Consider the following 17,738-nt stretch of genomic DNA (forward strand, 5'->3'; position numbering starts at 1 on the left):
GCCATGCTTCATATTCCTCTCTAAAAGGACATTAATAGCACACAAAAGGGGTCTACAAATTTTCCAAGATCAAATAACAAAGTGCTCCCTCAATATTATTTAAAGCATACCACATGTTATTGCAGAATTTGTTAGAGTAATGGTACAATGTTGCTTGATGTTTTTGATTGAAGACCACAATATAGACCATCATCTTAATAAAGATAAATAAAATAAAAAGATGGATTGCCTCCCGCAAAGCGCTTTAGTTATAGTCAAATAGCTAGACTCCTCATCTTGCTCATGTTTATGTGAAGCCATGGTCCTTTGTGGGATAATACAAAGTGTCCATGTAGCTTGATGTCATCTTTTGTAATCCTTCATGGTTCGCTTGTAACATCTTCATGTGTTGAATGATGCCTACTTGTGTCTTCATGTGCCAATGCTCCAGAGGTTTTTCTTTTGTTCTAAGTCTCTGAATTTGATTATGTAAGCTCAATGAAAGTATTGCCCAAGCTCCTCTTCATTGTTATCATGTTCATCTCCTTCGTCTTGTTCTAATCGTCTTGCTGCTGCCCCTTCTTCATGGATTTTCCCCTGCATAAAGAACGGAACATATACTGAAATATAGTTCTATTGAAAAGTTTATGAAATTTTCTTTTCAACGAGTGGTCATTCATCCAAAACGGAGTTCAAATGAGACAGTTATGCCCATTTTAATTTAGCACCGCGTGTTGTCCAGAACTGATTTCAGGACGCGCGACGTTCGATGATTTGGCCATAATCGCTTGTGGGAACCTGATTGCCTTGCTTCTTGATTCGTTGGAACGTGGACTTCATGGGGCTTCTAAATATCCAAAAATATTCTATTATTTTCGTCTGAGGTCGTGCAAAATCTTGATGATAACAGTAGCTTCTCGTAAATGGATTTGGAGATGTGGATGATCTTAATCTTGTGGTCTTTGGGGCATGATGTCACACATCCTTTGGCTTCGGGTCATCACCATTGCTGCACCAGTGAGTAGCATGGCGGCAATGATGCATCTTCTCCATAATTTTTGCTTTAGCCAAAGTGACGGGATTAGAGGATGCTCCTGCGCTTTGTATCGATGATCTGAGCAGTTGTCTTTCTTGGTTGCTATCGTCCATACATTTATGGGCCCACCAGAAGGTTTGGACAGTCCTAGATATGGGGCTTTACACCAAGACGTGTCAGACATGGAGACTACGGTGCAGGACGGTGTGGTCTACGTGGGGGATAAGAACTAGTCGAGGATTAGGAAACTAATCGTAGCAATTAGAGTAGGACTCTCTAGTCGAATCTGACTAGTATTCTTGTAAACAACCAAAATTTAACGCTGCCCCTAGTAATATAAGGTCAGGCAGGGACCCCTTCAAACAAGTTCAATCAATACAATCCAACCAACACATAGGACGTAGGGTATTACGCGACATAAGCAGCCCGAACATGTCTAAATCGTGTGTTCGAGTTCACCTTCGAGTTTCTGATCTCAGTGAGCCCCATGCATAAAACACTACCTTAGATACCCCCTCGGTAGGTTGCCGGGTCTAAACACCGACAGTTGGCGTGCCAGGTAGGGGATCTCGCTAAGAATCCACTAGCGAACTCGATGTCTCACGTCATCATCAAGCCAACCGTCGCGTTCAAAGTGGGTGCGACATTCACCTTTGGCTCCTGGGTTTGCGTCACAAACGGTGTTGGAAACTTTCACCACCACATTGCGCCGGCCCTGGAGGAGAAGCAGTACGACATCAACTTTCATCACCAAGCTTTGGAGGATTTCGTCAAAAAAACAACGAAATTTTTGACCTATTTCGTTGCTCGAGGGATGAGTCTGAGTACAACTCGACTTCTCCCACTAGTCTGAATTGTTCCCACGAGCTGGCACTTAAGCCATTATGCGAATCAGTCTACAATACAAGTCGATTCCCATTCGGACTTCGAAACTCGTATGCTGCTTACCAAGCTACCCTGTCCAGATCACAATCCAACTCGGATTTGATTGAGGACCTTGACTACTACTTGGATCTAAACGAGTAGAATCCATTATTAGGTCCACAACAGGGCCTGGTTATCACATCTACTCTACAAGGCAGATTAATCTACTGGCCCAACATGAACCCACCTGCTCTCACCAAGGACGATGAGTCACGCCTTGTTGCCTACTTCGACACCCTCCCGTACCAAGAGGGAACCCCTCTATCGCCCATCTATGAAGAATACGAATCCACAGAGGTCATCACGTCAAGTTCGGTAGCTATTCTCCGGAGCGGGAACTCCTCGCCATCGTTACTCCACAAGGAGGTGAGGATGAAGATCAACCAGAAAGAAATCCACGACATGAACGTCAACCAGACGACATCTCGCAGGATGAGCTCACCGCCAACGTAGAAGGATAAGAAATCGAAGCTCAAAGGAATCGACGACGAGCAAGAAATGCTGCAAGAGTAGAGCATCGCTGCCACCTTGCAGCTGACCTACCCATCATGAACTTGGATCACGTATTTGAATCAATTCAATCATGTCAGTACCATACTCCTCTCGCCACCATCACATCCATCGACCTGATTATTCGGGCATTGCCACAAACCAAGTACACCAGGCAACTTGCTCAACTGGCGGAGCGTGCGTATGAGCAACTTGGTCAATAAAGCCCAATAGACTCAGTTCGACACACTTCATCCCAGCATGGCAGTAGCCTTAGGCAACCAAGTCGGAATGAGGGTGCCAGACCAAGTCAAAACGAGGGTGCTAGAAACAAGGGTGCCAGAAACGAGGGTGCCAGAATTGAGGGTAACAAACCAAGCCAAAACAGGGCAGAGGGTAGTTAGGTGGAACCCTCAGGAGTATCTCACTGGAGAAGTTTGGTGGTGTCATGGTGCTCCTAATCTTCTCACCTCTAGTCTTGATCACCTCCAAATTGTCGCCTTCTATGTAGAGAGGCTATCCAATTGTCCCTCTTTGCTTGACATGGTTACTTCCAACACCTGTTACTTGAACAAACAAATCTCCAAGAAACATTAGTCTCAAAAATAATTCACACAGCGGCATACCTTGTTTATCATTAGTTGTATTGTCTTCATTAGTGTGGACTCGATAGCAAATGCTGGGCCACTAACAAAGTTAGCACCTACTACTACAGAGCTGAGCTTGATGTCATCATCTTCGTGTTGGAGTGATTTCAGATTTGATGAACTTGAAGTTTAATCCACTTCCTCCATTATCTGACGTCTAGTATTTTCCTGCTTTCAAAGATGCAAACAAGAAAAAAATAGAATATATGCAACAATGAAAATTAGGGGTAGTCCAAAAAATTAGATAGATCACCCTAGGGTTCGAGTTGACGATCCCCGGCAACGACGCCAGAAAAGTTTGTTGACGGCAGTTAGCACGCCAGTTTGAACCACAAGCGCACGGATCAGTTGTAACTTTTCCCTTAGAGTATTCCATCCAAGATTTATCAATTCATGGATCGACAGCGAACTGGCTAGGGTTCTCTATCCAGCTAAATGGATCTAATCCTATCAAGAAGCACGAATTGCATATAAAGGTAACCCAATCATGAGATAAGCATTATAGATAGGTTAAATAGATTGCATCCATGTATATATGTGGTAACATAACCAAGGGTAGCATGTGCCTATCGTCTTCTTATCGTAGCTCTAGCCAAAGTGGTAACCAATCTATCTCGTACCTTGATGAAGAGTCATCTCTCAGAAAGGCGGCTCGCAAGCAGCCTACTTCCTTATGGATGCCACTGCAGTGTGTGTGTTGACGCCTTCGGTTTCCCAAAGCTTTACCTCAAACAACTATCAAACGCTCTTATCTGAAGTTCTCCTTCTTGATAGCTACTGCAACGACTCCCACAATACTCGCCATCGATCCTACTCAACATTACGCAATCGAGTAATCACACCGACTTCCTACGCACTAGTAAGATGTATCTGCAAGACATAGACTAATCACCACGATTACATCTATTCCTACTAATAACATATGTCAGCTGAACATATGAGGATAAGCATGCATCATAGTAGATCAAAGTAAAGACAAGATTAGATTGATACCACCATCATGTGTACATAAGCCTTGAAGATCACAAGGCTTGGCTCCGGAACTCCACCATGGCTTCGCCGTGCAGGGACGACCATGGCGGCTAGGGTCTAGCCTAAGCCATCTCCTAGACAACCTCGAAGACTTGCATGGCACTCAGCTCCCTATGTTGTGTCTCCCTTGGTTTCACCAACTTCTGATGGATGGATCCCCGGGCTCGATGAATTCATCTTGGAGGATTGCTTGCCAAAAATGAGCGTCGGTGGAGGCCAGAAGACCCCAAGTCGATCGTCCTGAGAGGCACCAGGCTGATCGGCCTAGGCCCTTTTTCTGCCTCCTAGTCTTCGTTTTTCTCTGATCCACTACTCGTTCATGGCTTTATCCAAAAAATGTATACTTAGCTCAATTTCCTACGAGTATAGAATATCCTCCAAAATATCTTTCATATGCGAAAACCGGGTTATTTCAGGTGCCAAGTGGTGGGTTAGTATAAGAATATGCATGAAAATACTAGTTAAATGGCATTAAAAGTGTGTCAATAACGAGCGTCAACAGTTATGGTGTCACCCGCCCCTAAAGACACCATTACTAGGGGCGGGTGATGCCGTCACCTGCCCCTCGAAATACTGGAAACGGCTTTACAGGGGCGGGACTTTTGCCCGCTCCTACAAATAGCTATTTGTAGCTACGAAAGCTAGGAGTGGGTGGTGCGCCCACCCATGCAAATGTCATATCAACCGTCCTTGGAAACCGTTTTTGTAGTAGTGTATGTTCCCCTGAACCATCACAAGTATTCAATGACTAAAATATCGTCAAACTTTGTAAATTTTGAGTGTCAATAGTTCTAATGCATTTAGTTTGAAAATATAAAGTTACATAGTAGATATTGTAACTATGGGAAAATCCTTTCTATATGCGTGTGTAGCTACTAGCTACTCCTACCTGCGTATCTCATGATATACGATGAATCTGACTGAATGAAAAGTACATACACGTATGTGATGATATTGGACCATCTGTGGTGGTATATACATTGAGTATGTGATCATACATAGAGTATATGGACATACTAATTTTTATGTACCAGTAATAAGGTACAATCAAAATATATTAAAAAACTACGGGTGCTTCTGAAAGTTTTCATATAGTTCCCTTTGGAGTATCTTAGAATTAGTATGTGAACATACTCAAAGTGATAAATGAGTATGTAGACATACCCACGGTGGTATACTGATGATGAGAGTAGCTACATGCACATGTAGATAAAACACGTCCTTATAACTATATTATAATTATAAAACTGTGGTCGAAGTTAAAACTCAGAAGCCACGAAAAATCAGGTATATCGGAGGGAATTCTCCTGGCTGCTACTTTTCTTGTACTATTTATAATCAGTGGTATGGTATCTACGATCTAAAATTATCCTAGCGAGGTAAACACGTGGGTTGCGTTTGACTTGAAGATAACTAAACATGTAGGAAATATATTTTGTTTGCTAGTAGTACAATTTATATATTCCTCATAACCATATGTTGGGATAATATATAGCGCCTAAGGTTGGCAGAAATTGATTTTGTCAAGTTATTTGGCACAGGCATGGGATATGCTGAAAGACAAAGACAGCATCGATACGCCACATCCACCACAACTAAGGACAACTTATTGTCTCCTCCAGGACAAAATATGAAGATAGGCGATGTGTACTTGTCTTTTTTGAACCATGGAATAGATGTCCACTTGTCTCAAGTAAACAATATTTTATATATAGTGGTGGATTGCTTTGTGCTTTATTCATCTCCCTTTATCACTGGAGATAGCTAAAGTGTTTGTGCAACTTGACCCTGGATTTTCAATAATATAGATAGGCGTCCACCTTTTGTGCACATTACTAAAATTATAGAACCTTTGTACCTGATAAATATCATGTTTGATGCCGTGCTTGTTTATATATCTCCAAAGCATGGCCTCGATATTCACGTGGACATTTTGAGACATCACCATATTATTACCTGTCATATACCAAAGTGACACTGCTTAGTACCAACCATTAGTCAACTAACACGTGCAGGGAAAACTGTTCTTTCTTCTAAAACTTTATGTTAATACTCCCTCCGTATAGGAAAAGGAAGTCGTTTTGGATAGCGACACGGTCTCCAAAGCATTACTTTGACTCCTTGTTTTAATAAAAATATTTATCAAAAAGTGATATATGTATATTTTTATGAAAGTATTTTTCAAGACAAATCTATTTATATGGTTTTCACATTTCCAAACTCAACAACTTAAAAGCTATTCATGATTTATATTTCCAATGTTTTACCCAAATCTTGTCCAAACCTTGTCCAAAACGACTTTCTTTTTCCTATACGGAGGGAGTACAAAGTGGGAAGCACATGTTTATTTGGACGTGGATAGGGTTCACGTTTAATTGGCTGTCGAGATCACGCAAAGGATTGCATGTAGCACTTCATAGCAAATGCAGTCAAGATATCTCACATGCCATTCTTCTAGCTACTGTAGCATGTTCGCCCCAGCTTCGGAGATTCTCTGCCAAAAATCGTCCCCAACTTTTTGCTACATGACTACATGAACATGAGGATGAGGAGCTAGTGACTGGGATTGAGAAAAAGAAAAGAAAAGAAAGAAGTGGTTGGCCTCTGCCCTCTGGGGAGTCGTTCTTGTTCACCGTCACCGTCACCGAGAGAAGACGACGTTCTGGGTAGGTATCTTGAATATTCTCGGGTTTATTCCCTGAGGAACTGGCAGAGTGACAGTCTGCATCTGAACTTTACATCGGTGTTCCATCAGAAAGTACATGGCACAAAAAAGGTTTAAGATTTCGAGATATTGGATTCTGGATGCAAACAACGGAGGTGTTGGGGAACAAGCGTTGTCACATGATTCGTAGAGCAGTTGGCAATCTTCACTGTAAAAACAAATACGGTTTTAGACAGTATATTGGGATGAGCATACATCTACGTCAAAGAAATGATAAAATCTCCAACTTTAAATCTGATTGGTCCCACTTATAAGATGGGATTTCTAGGCAAGCCTCCTCCCTTTTGCATTCAGGAGGATTAAAAATTTCCAGAATATATAAGAGTACAATAGTTTGATTTTTTTTCTCATTTGTGAGATTGAAATGCCCTTTATTAAGGAGAATTTGTTCCGTCAAAACACACGTGGATGTGTGAACAGATTTTCTTCAGGTCCCACATATCATATATAGAGTAGTCATACAAGTCTTGAACCAAATAATAATATTTCATTTATCTCTCTGCATGAATACACCTTTGGCAGAGTTATTGGGTCTTCCTCAAAGCGTATGGGTATCGTGATCAACAATGAACCATTTCCGTTCCTGTTGCCCGACCATGATTGCTACTTGCTATTTTTTTCATGAGAACGTTTTTATTAAGAGTATCCTACTTGCTATTTCACTTATCGTTAGTAGTGAATTAGTGGTCTTATTGGGTTCAATGCCTTATGGATTAACACCTAGAACTATATATGGGGTAGCCACTAAATCCTGTGTATCACATTTCACTAACATGTGGATCATACTTTTTGAATATAACATCTCTAGTATCCTTTTATTTTTACTCAATTATTTTTTATTGAATAGAATGTTTTTATTATTATGAGCAGAAGCTATAATATTTTTCTTTTGAAGCTCAAATATTTTTCATTGAGTAGAATATTTTCGTTGTAACCTTGGAACATTAAGCCACAGTTAAAAAGGTGGACGGCTATCGGTTGAATTAGAAAAAACAGAACTAGCTAGTGACACTACAGGTTCCCTTCAACTAAATGATCAGCCATGCAATTGGACTGTTGTGCTGGAGTTGCGCAGAGTTGTTAAAAAAATTTATGTGCTGGAATGACAATGTGATATATTTTATGGGCATGTTACGTAAAGTTATTTATTTTATATTTTTATGAACCGATGGTTCAATCGATGAATTAGTGTCCAACCGATACACTGGCAAGCCAGGTTTGTTTTTTCATCAAAAATCGGTTTAATGGATATTAATCATCTAACGTTGAGCGAATCTGATAAAATAATAGCATATGCTAACTATGTGGCGTATGGAAATATGTTGCGCGTAATCCACAGACCTCAACCACTTGATCCTGATCGAACCATCCAAACTTCATCTTCTTCCTAGCTCAACACCATGATTTGAGACCTGATAATGGAGCGATTGTCAGGTGAGGGTGAATCGACGCTACGTGCAAGATCGTAGCTCGTTCGTGCGATCCCAAGGTTTGGTTTGTTTGAACAACGGTAAGCTGAGTGCGCCCGGCGCCGAGCTGTCCCCAAACCCAACCATCTGGACCGATCCATCGGGAAGGAGAGGAGGAACCGAGGAAGGAGACAAGCGTTTGGAGCAGAGGTTGGGTGTGGCGAGGCATTTTTGGCCACAGCCACGGGCGCTTCCAAAAGGCGTCGTCCCGATCGAATCCGCCACGTCCGCATCGGCGACCCGACAGCGATACGGCCCCGCAGGCACAGCGCTGTCTCTCCGCCACAACCCCGGCGAGACCCCACCTCCCTCCGTCCACACGGCCGCCGCACGCCTCTCCCCTGTCCTCCGTCCTCTCCCTTCCCGCTCGTCGCCGCTTATAAATACCTCCTCCTTCCCTTCCCTCCCTCCCCATCTCCCACGCCAGGCGCATACTGACAGCCAAACCCATTGCATTCGCGCCCACGCGCCATTGCAGCGAAGGTTGCGGAGCCCCTCGGATTGATTCCTCGCCGCGGCGTCCGTCCTAGCCTGCTGGTGCTGGATCGATCGATGCGTCCCTGCGTCTCGCGCATTCGCATGCACGCCCGTGCATGAATTTGGTTCTTCCTCCTGGCGTTGTTGCCTCCCCTAGGGCTCGTGTGCTCCCTGCTTTGACCTGATGGTGCCCAGCTGGAGCGGCTAAAAACTACTCCCATTTGCCGGTTTTGCGCTCGCGCGATCGAGCTTTGTTGATGGTCATCTAGCTACAAGCGAGAGGGGAGATCGATCGCTCCGCGAGATCGGAGGAAGAGAGGGAGCCGCGCGCTGAATCCAAGGACGCGCCCCACGGTAAGCCATCTGTTCTGTTGCTATTCCCTTGTTTTAAAACCTGAAATAAGATTTATCTTCTCTCATGTCGCATGTACGGAATTTCTGGCATTTAACTGTCTGAACATTTTGGGAGTTTTGTTTGTTGCGCTTGGCACATTATATTGTTCATTTTTCTGCTTTCTGAATGGTCGTGGCGCTATATGTTAGCTTTTTGCCGCTCTAGCTATCGAACAAAAAGTGATGGCGAACGAACAGAGAGAGGTACCAAAACATTACATGTCTTGTTTTTAGGCGATCGTTTTCAATGGGCACCTTATATGATGCGCATGCCTGTGCTTTTTGTTGTGCAACCATTGGAGGATCATACTGATACGAAGCTCGGAGGCTGCACCAGTTTGTATGTTCTGATGAAGCACAGCATCTTCACTTTAAAACCATTTTCTTCATGGGGTAATGACATAATTTACTTTTGACACATGTTCTTGAGAGACAAACATGGTGAATGTGCCCTCTAGTGCGTCCTTATTTCTTCAGAGTAAACATCCTCGGCTGAGCGGCACCTTTCCTTGAATAATTCACTTGAATGGTTTGCTTGTACTAAACTGCATGACAAGCCTGTCAGAAGTGTTTGTTTCTATCTCTCTTTTTTTTTAAAAAAAAAGAAACATGGCATGCATTGCATTTCACTTTCCAGGCACAGTAAGGCTTCAGTATTTGGCATGCTCAACTCTTTGCACGGATAGCTTGTGCAGGAAGAGCGTAACGATGTCGTCATAATATGCTTAGCTCTTGGGAGCTCCTAGAGCCATTTGCGTTAGTGTTGCTGCATATCCTGGACAGTGATGGAGCATCCTAAATTGGCTTCATCCGACAGTGTCACTAGATGATTCGGTGTCACCTTGCTTGCCACGTGCCGTACACTTTTGGATCTATCTGGATTTTTTTTCTTTAGTCAGAAATGTTAATGTTATCTTGGGTTCTCCACTATAAAGTATCTTTTGTCCATTTACCCACTGACAGATCGGGCTTTCAGAATTTTTTGCCTTTATTCTTGATGGCCTTGCTCTGCATTTTAACACTCATGATGTATGTCTTATGATATGTTGTTGAGAGTAGTCTGTCAACAGTATCTATTTCCCGGTCTCAGTACATGAGACGAGACTGAAAAATGCTCTTCAGTAAGAACAATAGATTAGCCGAGCAGTGAACTTTCTAACTGGTATCCTAAACTAAACCATGCCTATACTGAGTGATGATCCTCTGTGGTGCCATGCTAACAATTCTTTTCAGTTCCAGATTCAGGTACTGAAACGCCAAGATGGTTAATTTCGGTAAGAGATTGGTGGCAGACCAATTGGAGGAGTGGAGAGAGTAAGTTTCTTTGCTCTTGTGTAAGTTATCTCTCATTTAAGCAGGGTGCCATTGATCAGAATAATTAGATCTTTAATCCAAATGGTTATGAGCTTCTTGTGATAAAATAAGCAAAATCTGCAAATGAGACATGTAACTTATTATTCTTTTGTTTTTTCATTGATAGATACTATATTAACTACAAGATGATGAAGAAAAAGGTAAAACAGTATGTCCAGCAGACGCAAACTGGTGGAAAAAACCGTGAACAAGTTCTTAAAGAGTTTTCAAGGATGCTGGATGACCAGGTATAAATAAAATCGATATTATTTTCTGATTTGTTACTTTTAGCTTGAATCGTCAAAGCCTAAATGCCCATTCTTCAGTGCAAGTTGCCACCTTATTAACAACCTTCATATAAGCTTCTTCCTTGCAGATTGAAAAGATTGTGCTCTTTCTTCTGCAACAACAAGGTCATCTTGCTAGCAGGATCGAGAATTTGGGAGAACAGCGTGCCGCACTTATGGAACAGTCTGATGTATCCCAGATTTGCCAGCTACGAGAGGCTTACAGGGAGGTTGGATATGATCTTGTGAAGCTCCTTAGGTTTCTTGATATGAATGCAACTGGCATCCGGAAAATACTCAAGAAGTTTGATAAGCGCTTTGGCTATAAGTTCACGGATTATTACGTCTCTACTCGGGCAAACCATCCTTATTCTCAGCTTCAGCAGATATTCAAGCAAGTGGTAAATTCTCACGCCTCTCCTTTTTATCTGAAAAAGGATCACTTTTCTCTTATGATGCAGTTTATGAATGCAGGGTGTCGTGGCTGTAGTTGGCGCTTTGTCACGCAATCTTGCTTATCTGCAAGATCATCGAGGAAGCTTTTCATCCATCTATGATCATCCATCAATAACATTCAAGGTATTTAATTCTCTTTTCTGTTCTAACCATATTGATGCATTCTCATATAGTCCGAATCCTAAAGTGGAACATGTGCACTTTTTCTTCCCATGTGCAGGACCCTGTCATAGAACAAATAAATCATTCAGTACAGAAACTCACACACTCCACAAACTTCCTGCAATTCTTAGGGCAACACGCACTTATCGTTCCAGATGATATGCATAGTGGCTCCGATCTTGTTGATGACCAAAGCTACCACTTCCTGTCACTACTGCTCAACTTAGTGAACACATTTCTGTATATGGTGAACACATATATCATCGTGCCAACTGCAGATGACTATTCAGTAAGCCTCGGCGCAGCAGCAACTGTCTGCGGTGTGATTATTGGATCAATGGCAGTTGCTCAAATCTTCTCCTCAGTATATTTCAGTGCCTGGTCGAATAGGTCGTACTTCAGACCCCTCGTATTCAGCAGCATCATGTTATTTCTGGGGAACCTGCTGTATGCTTTGGCGTATGATCTGAATTCCCTAACTGTTCTCATTGTTGGCCGGCTGCTGTGTGGGTTAGTTACTCCTCTCATAGTTTATTTATGTGCAAATAAGTTTCATTTTTGCTTTTTTTATAAAGTTGCTGAACATTACAGTGCTTGAGCTAATTTGAGCATTGTAATATCAAACTGTTATTTGATCAAATTGGCAACATGATGTGCAGCTTGGGTTCTGCCAGAGCTGTGAATCGTCGGTACATCAGCGACTGCGTACCTCTGAAAACCAGGCTGCAGGCATCTGCAGGGTTTGTCAGTGCTAGTGCTCTTGGAATGGCATGCGGTCCTGCTCTTGCCGGTTTGCTGCAGACAAAATTTAGGATCTATGGGCTCACATTCAATCAGAACACCTTACCTGGGTGGGTCATGTGCGTTGCTTGGCTTGTGTATCTGTGCTGGTTGTGGATTTCATTCAAAGAGCCGGGTCACATTGCTACAGACAATTCTGTCAACTCACAGTCATCTGATTCTGGTAAACATTTTCATTTGCTTCATTTTAAAAAGAAAAAAGTAGGGGCATAGTTTAGATAGATTAGACAAGTATGGTCATGATCAGAAAGCATATCCTCTGAACATCATTTAAATATAACTTACTTGTCAAATTCTCTGCTAAAATAGCTCATCAAGTAAGCGGAAATTTGGAGGATGGTCTAGGACAGCCTTTGCTCGTAGATGTAAAGGAAAGACACGATGAAGATGGAGAGGACAATGACGACAATGAAGAAGACCCTGAAGAATCTCATAAACCTGCGACATCACTTGCTGCAGCATACAGATTGCTAACACCATCCGTTAAGGTTTTGATTATTCATATGTTACACTTGTATTGTCTTTTACAATCGTTGAGGCACAATACCACTCCTGTTTGTTGGATTACCTGCTTCCCTGCGTTTCTTCTGTATTAGCTTATATCTGATGTCTGCAACTTAACAGGTTCAACTACTGATCTACTTCATGCTCAAGTTTGCCATGGAAATTCTACTCTCGGAGTCCAGTGTGGTCACCACATTCTACTTCAACTGGACAACTAGTACTGTGGCAATCTTTTTAGCAGTTCTTGGACTGACTGTTCTTCCTGTTAATGTCATCGTTGGAAGCTATGTCACCAACTTGTTTCAGGACAGGTATGTTGTATTTGTGACTCCTTAAACTGGAGAAGCCACTGGCCATTTGCATTGTTCTTTCTAGGAATATTGTTCATGTTTACGCTCAACAGTTATTCTCATTATTTTCCACTTATTTTTCTTGCTCGACCACTAAAGGCAAATTCTGGTGGCATCCGAGATCATGGTGTTGATCGGCATAGTCATGAGTTTCTGCTTCACCCCTCAATACTCCGTCCCACAATACGTCACGTCAGCTCTCATAACGTTCGTATTCTCTGAGGTGCTCGAAGGTAAGTAGTGACTGCAGAAAGCCAACGCACAATCTAATCTGAATTCTGAAGGTGCGTGCCATGTTTCTGAAATTGCCATTCCATGCATTTCTGACCATTTGTGAACAATGCGATGCAGGGGTCAACCTGTCCCTCCTCTCCCGCGTGATGTCGTCGAGGCTCTCCCGTGGGACCTACAACGGCGGGCTGCTCTCGACGGAGGCCGGGACGCTGGCCCGCGTCGCCGCGGACATGACGATCACCGCCGCCGGTTATCTGGGGCAGAGTCGCCTCCTGAATGCCACCCTGCTGCCGTCTTTGTTGATTTGCGTGGCCTCCATCGTCGCGACGTTCTGCACTTACAACTCACTCTACTGATGACCGATGAACAGCTCTCCTCTTGCGCACGTTTTTCTGAGCTGTGGAGCTGCTGCTGGATGGCGTCTTGCAATGACGCTGTTAATTTCAGGCTGCTGCTGCTAGTGTAAAGATGTGAATGGTCCGTGCGTCCTGAAGTCTGCAGTGAGCCTGCAGTGTTGCAAACTTGCAACGGTTGTAACCTGACATGGACTTGTTAAATAAACTGCCCTACTGATCTAATGCTCCTAAGTCCTAACCACGAGAATATATTGGCTGTATGTTTGGATTAAACGCGGCAAGTTTAGAATTTCTGTCAGTTATCAGACGTTCATTTGCCGGATCCTTTGAATGGGAAGGTTCAGGGAAGAAAATTAGCACAATAGCAGCATACACGTTTGAAATTTGATGCAAGGCGGGAACAAAAGATTGCTGCGTGATGCAACCAAGTGAAAGGCGACTGGTGGGTTTGCCGTTGGGTGGTTGAGGCCTTTCTTTCCTCACACTCATGGCATGCTCGCGCGGTCAAGCATGTAGAAAATCGAAGATTTATTTTGCAGGCCGGCTAAGTAGAGCATGCATTTGCCAAAACTTGTTGGAACAGTATAGGGATAACATATACCTCCACAAGGACGATCCAGAATATTATCCTACAAATTAAAAACAAGCTACAGGTTCCCTTCTATATGGAAATCATCATCTTGATGGCTTGGAGTATATGGACAACAAGGAATGGATGGTTTTTCAACAATTTGGCTCCATCTCCTGGGGTTTGCTTGCAAAAATTCAAGTCGGAATTCAAAGACCTTTTACTAAGAGTAAAGCCAAGATTTTTGCAACAGATGGAAAATTGGCTCCATCTGTTCGCCGTACTTTAGCAAGGGCTCTTTGTCTTGTTTTCGTTAACGATACACTTGCTTTCCTTTCCCTGCTTTCTAGGTTTCTCTTTCTTCATTTTGTTTACTCCTTTTCTCCCGACTCTATTCCTCTTTGTTGGCTCTTATAAACTTGTAATGCTTCTTTCTTATTTTTAATATAATCAGTAGGGGCTTGTACCCTTCCTGTTTTCTCAAAAAAAAAGTAGAGCATGCATCTGTTGCTGAAACGCTTGTTTTTTTTCCCCATTTGTGTTGGACTGAACTGAACTGATTGCTCTGGAATTGCTATAGTCCAAAGGAACCACACGTTTCTCCGAATCGCCTCTCATTTGCCTAGCAAGTAGCAGACAACTACGGAGCTGATCCAATTATCATATCCGAATCTGCCGAACAGTTTCAGGTGACACAAAGGCTGCGGACCGACCAAAGAGCCGGTGTGTCAACTCAAACTGCACCAGAACAAACTACCAACCCATCCAAGAACGGCTTCTTCAGCAACCTCTGACCGCTTGCGGCTTGCCAGTATATAAGCGCACCAAACTCTCCGAGTTGCCATCATCAAACTCGAAGTGCAACAGCTTCCAGGCGATCCAATGGCTTCTGCCCTGGTCTCCGCACAAACAATGGCCGTCTTCACTGTCGCAAGCTTCTTCGCGCTCTTGTGCGTCGCTCAGCTAGGTGATTGGTCTTCTTCTTCTCTTGATTCAGATGTCAAATTCTGCATCTGTTGTGTACGTTGTGACTGATGCTTGTGACAATGGTGGCAGCGCGAGCTGTGAACTACACCTTCATGAGGGAGGCGGTGCAAGCGCCGCCGGTGGCCTACTACGACTACATCATCATCGGCGGCGGCACGGCGGGTTGCCCGCTGGCGGCGACGCTGTCGGAGCGCTCGCGGGTGCTCCTGCTGGAGCGCGGCGGTTCGCCCTACGAGGACGGGCGCGTCCTGAGCATGGTCCACTTCTCGGACGTGCTGGCGGACACGTCGGCGTCGTCGCCGTCGCAGCGGTTCGTGTCGGAGGACGGCGTGATCAACTCCCGGCCGCGGGTGCTGGGCGGAGGCAGCTGCATCAACGCCGGGTTCTTCACGCGCGCCGGCGCCGGGTACGTCAGGGCCGTCGGGTGGGACCCCAGGGAGGTGCTGGCGGCGTACCGGTGGGTGGAGGACGTCGTGGCGTTCCAGCCGGCGCTGGGCCCGTGGCAGGCCGCCGTGCAGAGGGGACTGTTGGAGACCGGCGTGCTCCCGGACAACGGGTTCACCTACGACCACATCCCCGGGACCAAGGTCGGCGGATCCATCTTCGACGCCGACGGTCGGCGGCACACCGCGGCGGACTTGCTCCGGTACTCGAACCCCGACGGCATCGACCTGTTTCTCCGGGCCAGAGTGGCCAGGATCTTGTTCGGTTACAAAGGTGAGAGCACATCGTGCATCAATTTAATGTTTGCAGGAAAAAAAATTACAATGTGGCTGAGGTAAGTGTAACGGTTTTACCCGTCGCTTCTTTGTCGGCGTCACGCAATTGGGGTCGTGTTCGGCGTCACGCTGGAGAACTGAGCGAGGAATTTGGGGATGCCAACGGTTCTTTTTTTGGCAGGGACCAAGCCGGTGGCGCGAGGCGTGGTGTACCGCGACGCGCAGGGCGGCACCCACGTGGCGTACCTGAACCGCGGCGCGGCCAACGAGGTGATCCTCTCGGCGGGGGCGCTAGGGAGCCCGCAGCAGCTGATGCTCAGCGGCATCGGCCCGGCCGACCACCTCCGGTCGCTCGGCATCGACGTGATCCTGGACCTGCCGGGCGTCGGGCAGGGCATGTCCGACAACCCCATGAACGCCATCTACGTGCCGTCGCCGTCGCCGGTGGAGGTGTCGCTGATCCAGGTGGTCGGCATCACCCGGTTCGGCAGCTACATCGAGGGCGCCAGCGGCGCCAACTGGAACAGCCATCCCTCCGGCACGCAGCCTCCTCCTCGGAACTTTGGCATGTTCTCTCCCCAGGTAACGCGATTTTCCTTTCACGGACGTGCACAGCACAGCCATAGGGACACGATGGATCGATCGAGACTTATGTGTGTGTTGTCGCAGACGGGGCAGCTGGCGACGGTGCCGCCGGCGCAGCGGACGCCGGAGGCCATCGCGCGCGCCGTGGAGGCCATGAGCCAGGTCCCCGACGCGGCGCTCCGGGGCGGGTTCATCCTTGAGAAGGTGTTGGGCCCGCAGTCGACGGGCCACCTGGCGCTCCGCAACCTGGACCCCGACGACAACCCCTCCGTGCGGTTCAACTACTTCGCGCACCCGGACGACCTCCGGCGCTGCGTGGCGGGCATCTCGGGCATCGAGCGGGTGATCCGGTCCAGGGCCTTCTCGCGGTTCACGTACCCAAACTTCGCGTTCCCGGCCACGCTCAACGTCACGGCCGACTTTCCCGTGAACACGCTCTACGGTCGGCGCGGCGGCGCCGGCGGCGGCGGGGGCAGCGACCCCAGGGCGCTGGAGCAGTTCTGCAGGGACACCGTGATGACCATCTGGCACTACCACGGCGGGTGCCAGGTCGGCCGGGTCGTCGACCGCGACTACAAGGTCCTCGGCGTCGAGGCGCTCCGCGTCATCGACGGCTCCACGTTCAACGCCTCGCCGGGCACCAACCCGCAGGCCACCGTCATGATGCTCGGCAGGTACGGAACCATCTTTCGCCGTCTGGCGTCTCTTTGGGCCTGTTCTTGCCCGTGATTCGGGGGGTCAATCTGACCGACGTGCGCTCATGCTCTTTGGTCTGACAGGTACATGGGCGTGAAGCTCCTGAGAGAGAGGATGCTCTTCGAAGGGCCAGGCAGGAAAAACCCGTAGCCTGCCCTGATGATCGCTGCACGTCTGCTATTAACCTTTCAGGATTCTTTTAGCGATGATGATCCTACGAGTTATTTGAGATACTGATTGTAATACATGAAAATTTCATGCCAATTAATTTGCCCAAAAATGTGGAAATATATGGTATTTAGATCTTCATTTGGTGTTTTTCTTTAGCACACTGCTGAGCCCATGAATATTTCTTGTCCACTATCATGAGACGCATTTTTCTAGCAAACGTGCTTACACAAACGTGGCCGCCTTGTCAGTGAAATCAACGGGCAAGCCTTTTTCCTGAATCTTGAGCGAAAAGCCTTGTTCTACTATTGCACTCCAATTATGAGAGGCTGGATCTGATC

At 45.7% G+C, this 17,738-nt stretch overlaps 2 protein-coding genes across 5 annotated transcripts; both read left to right on the top strand.

The window, feature by feature from the left end:
- The first annotated feature begins 8,699 nt into the window (after nt 1-8,699).
- On the top strand, nt 8,700-13,896 carry LOC117841542 (SPX domain-containing membrane protein OsI_08463). 4 transcript variants are annotated; one of them, XM_034721944.2, is made up of 11 exons: nt 8,700-9,132; nt 10,405-10,485; nt 10,652-10,772; nt 10,901-11,212; nt 11,286-11,390; nt 11,488-11,939; nt 12,089-12,393; nt 12,540-12,718; nt 12,855-13,045; nt 13,184-13,317; nt 13,436-13,896. In XM_034721944.2, exons 2-11 carry the CDS (start codon nt 10,433-10,435, stop codon nt 13,672-13,674), a joined length of 2,091 nt encoding a protein of 696 aa, XP_034577835.1. In that variant the 5' UTR covers nt 8,700-9,132; nt 10,405-10,432; the 3' UTR covers nt 13,675-13,896. The 4 variants fall into 4 exon arrangements, with proteins under 4 accessions (XP_034577835.1, XP_034577838.1, XP_034577837.1 ...); XM_034721947.2 differs by having other exon boundaries at nt 10,411-10,485; XM_034721946.2 differs by lacking the exon at nt 8,700-9,132 and adding an exon at nt 9,208-9,564.
- A 1,175-nt stretch (nt 13,897-15,071) lies between these two features.
- On the top strand, nt 15,072-17,538 carry LOC117864956 (protein HOTHEAD). Its single transcript, XM_034749019.2, has 5 exons — nt 15,072-15,209; nt 15,299-15,946; nt 16,130-16,530; nt 16,618-17,207; nt 17,313-17,538. The coding sequence occupies exons 1-5, from the start codon at nt 15,125-15,127 to the stop codon at nt 17,377-17,379; spliced, it is 1,791 nt and encodes a 596-aa protein (XP_034604910.1). The 5' UTR covers nt 15,072-15,124; the 3' UTR covers nt 17,380-17,538.
- The last annotated feature ends 200 nt before the right edge of the window (nt 17,539-17,738 follow it).

This window comes from Setaria viridis, chromosome 1, assembly GCF_005286985.2.
Source record: "Setaria viridis chromosome 1, Setaria_viridis_v4.0, whole genome shotgun sequence".
In the NCBI taxonomy this organism is placed as follows: domain Eukaryota; kingdom Viridiplantae; phylum Streptophyta; class Magnoliopsida; order Poales; family Poaceae; genus Setaria; species Setaria viridis.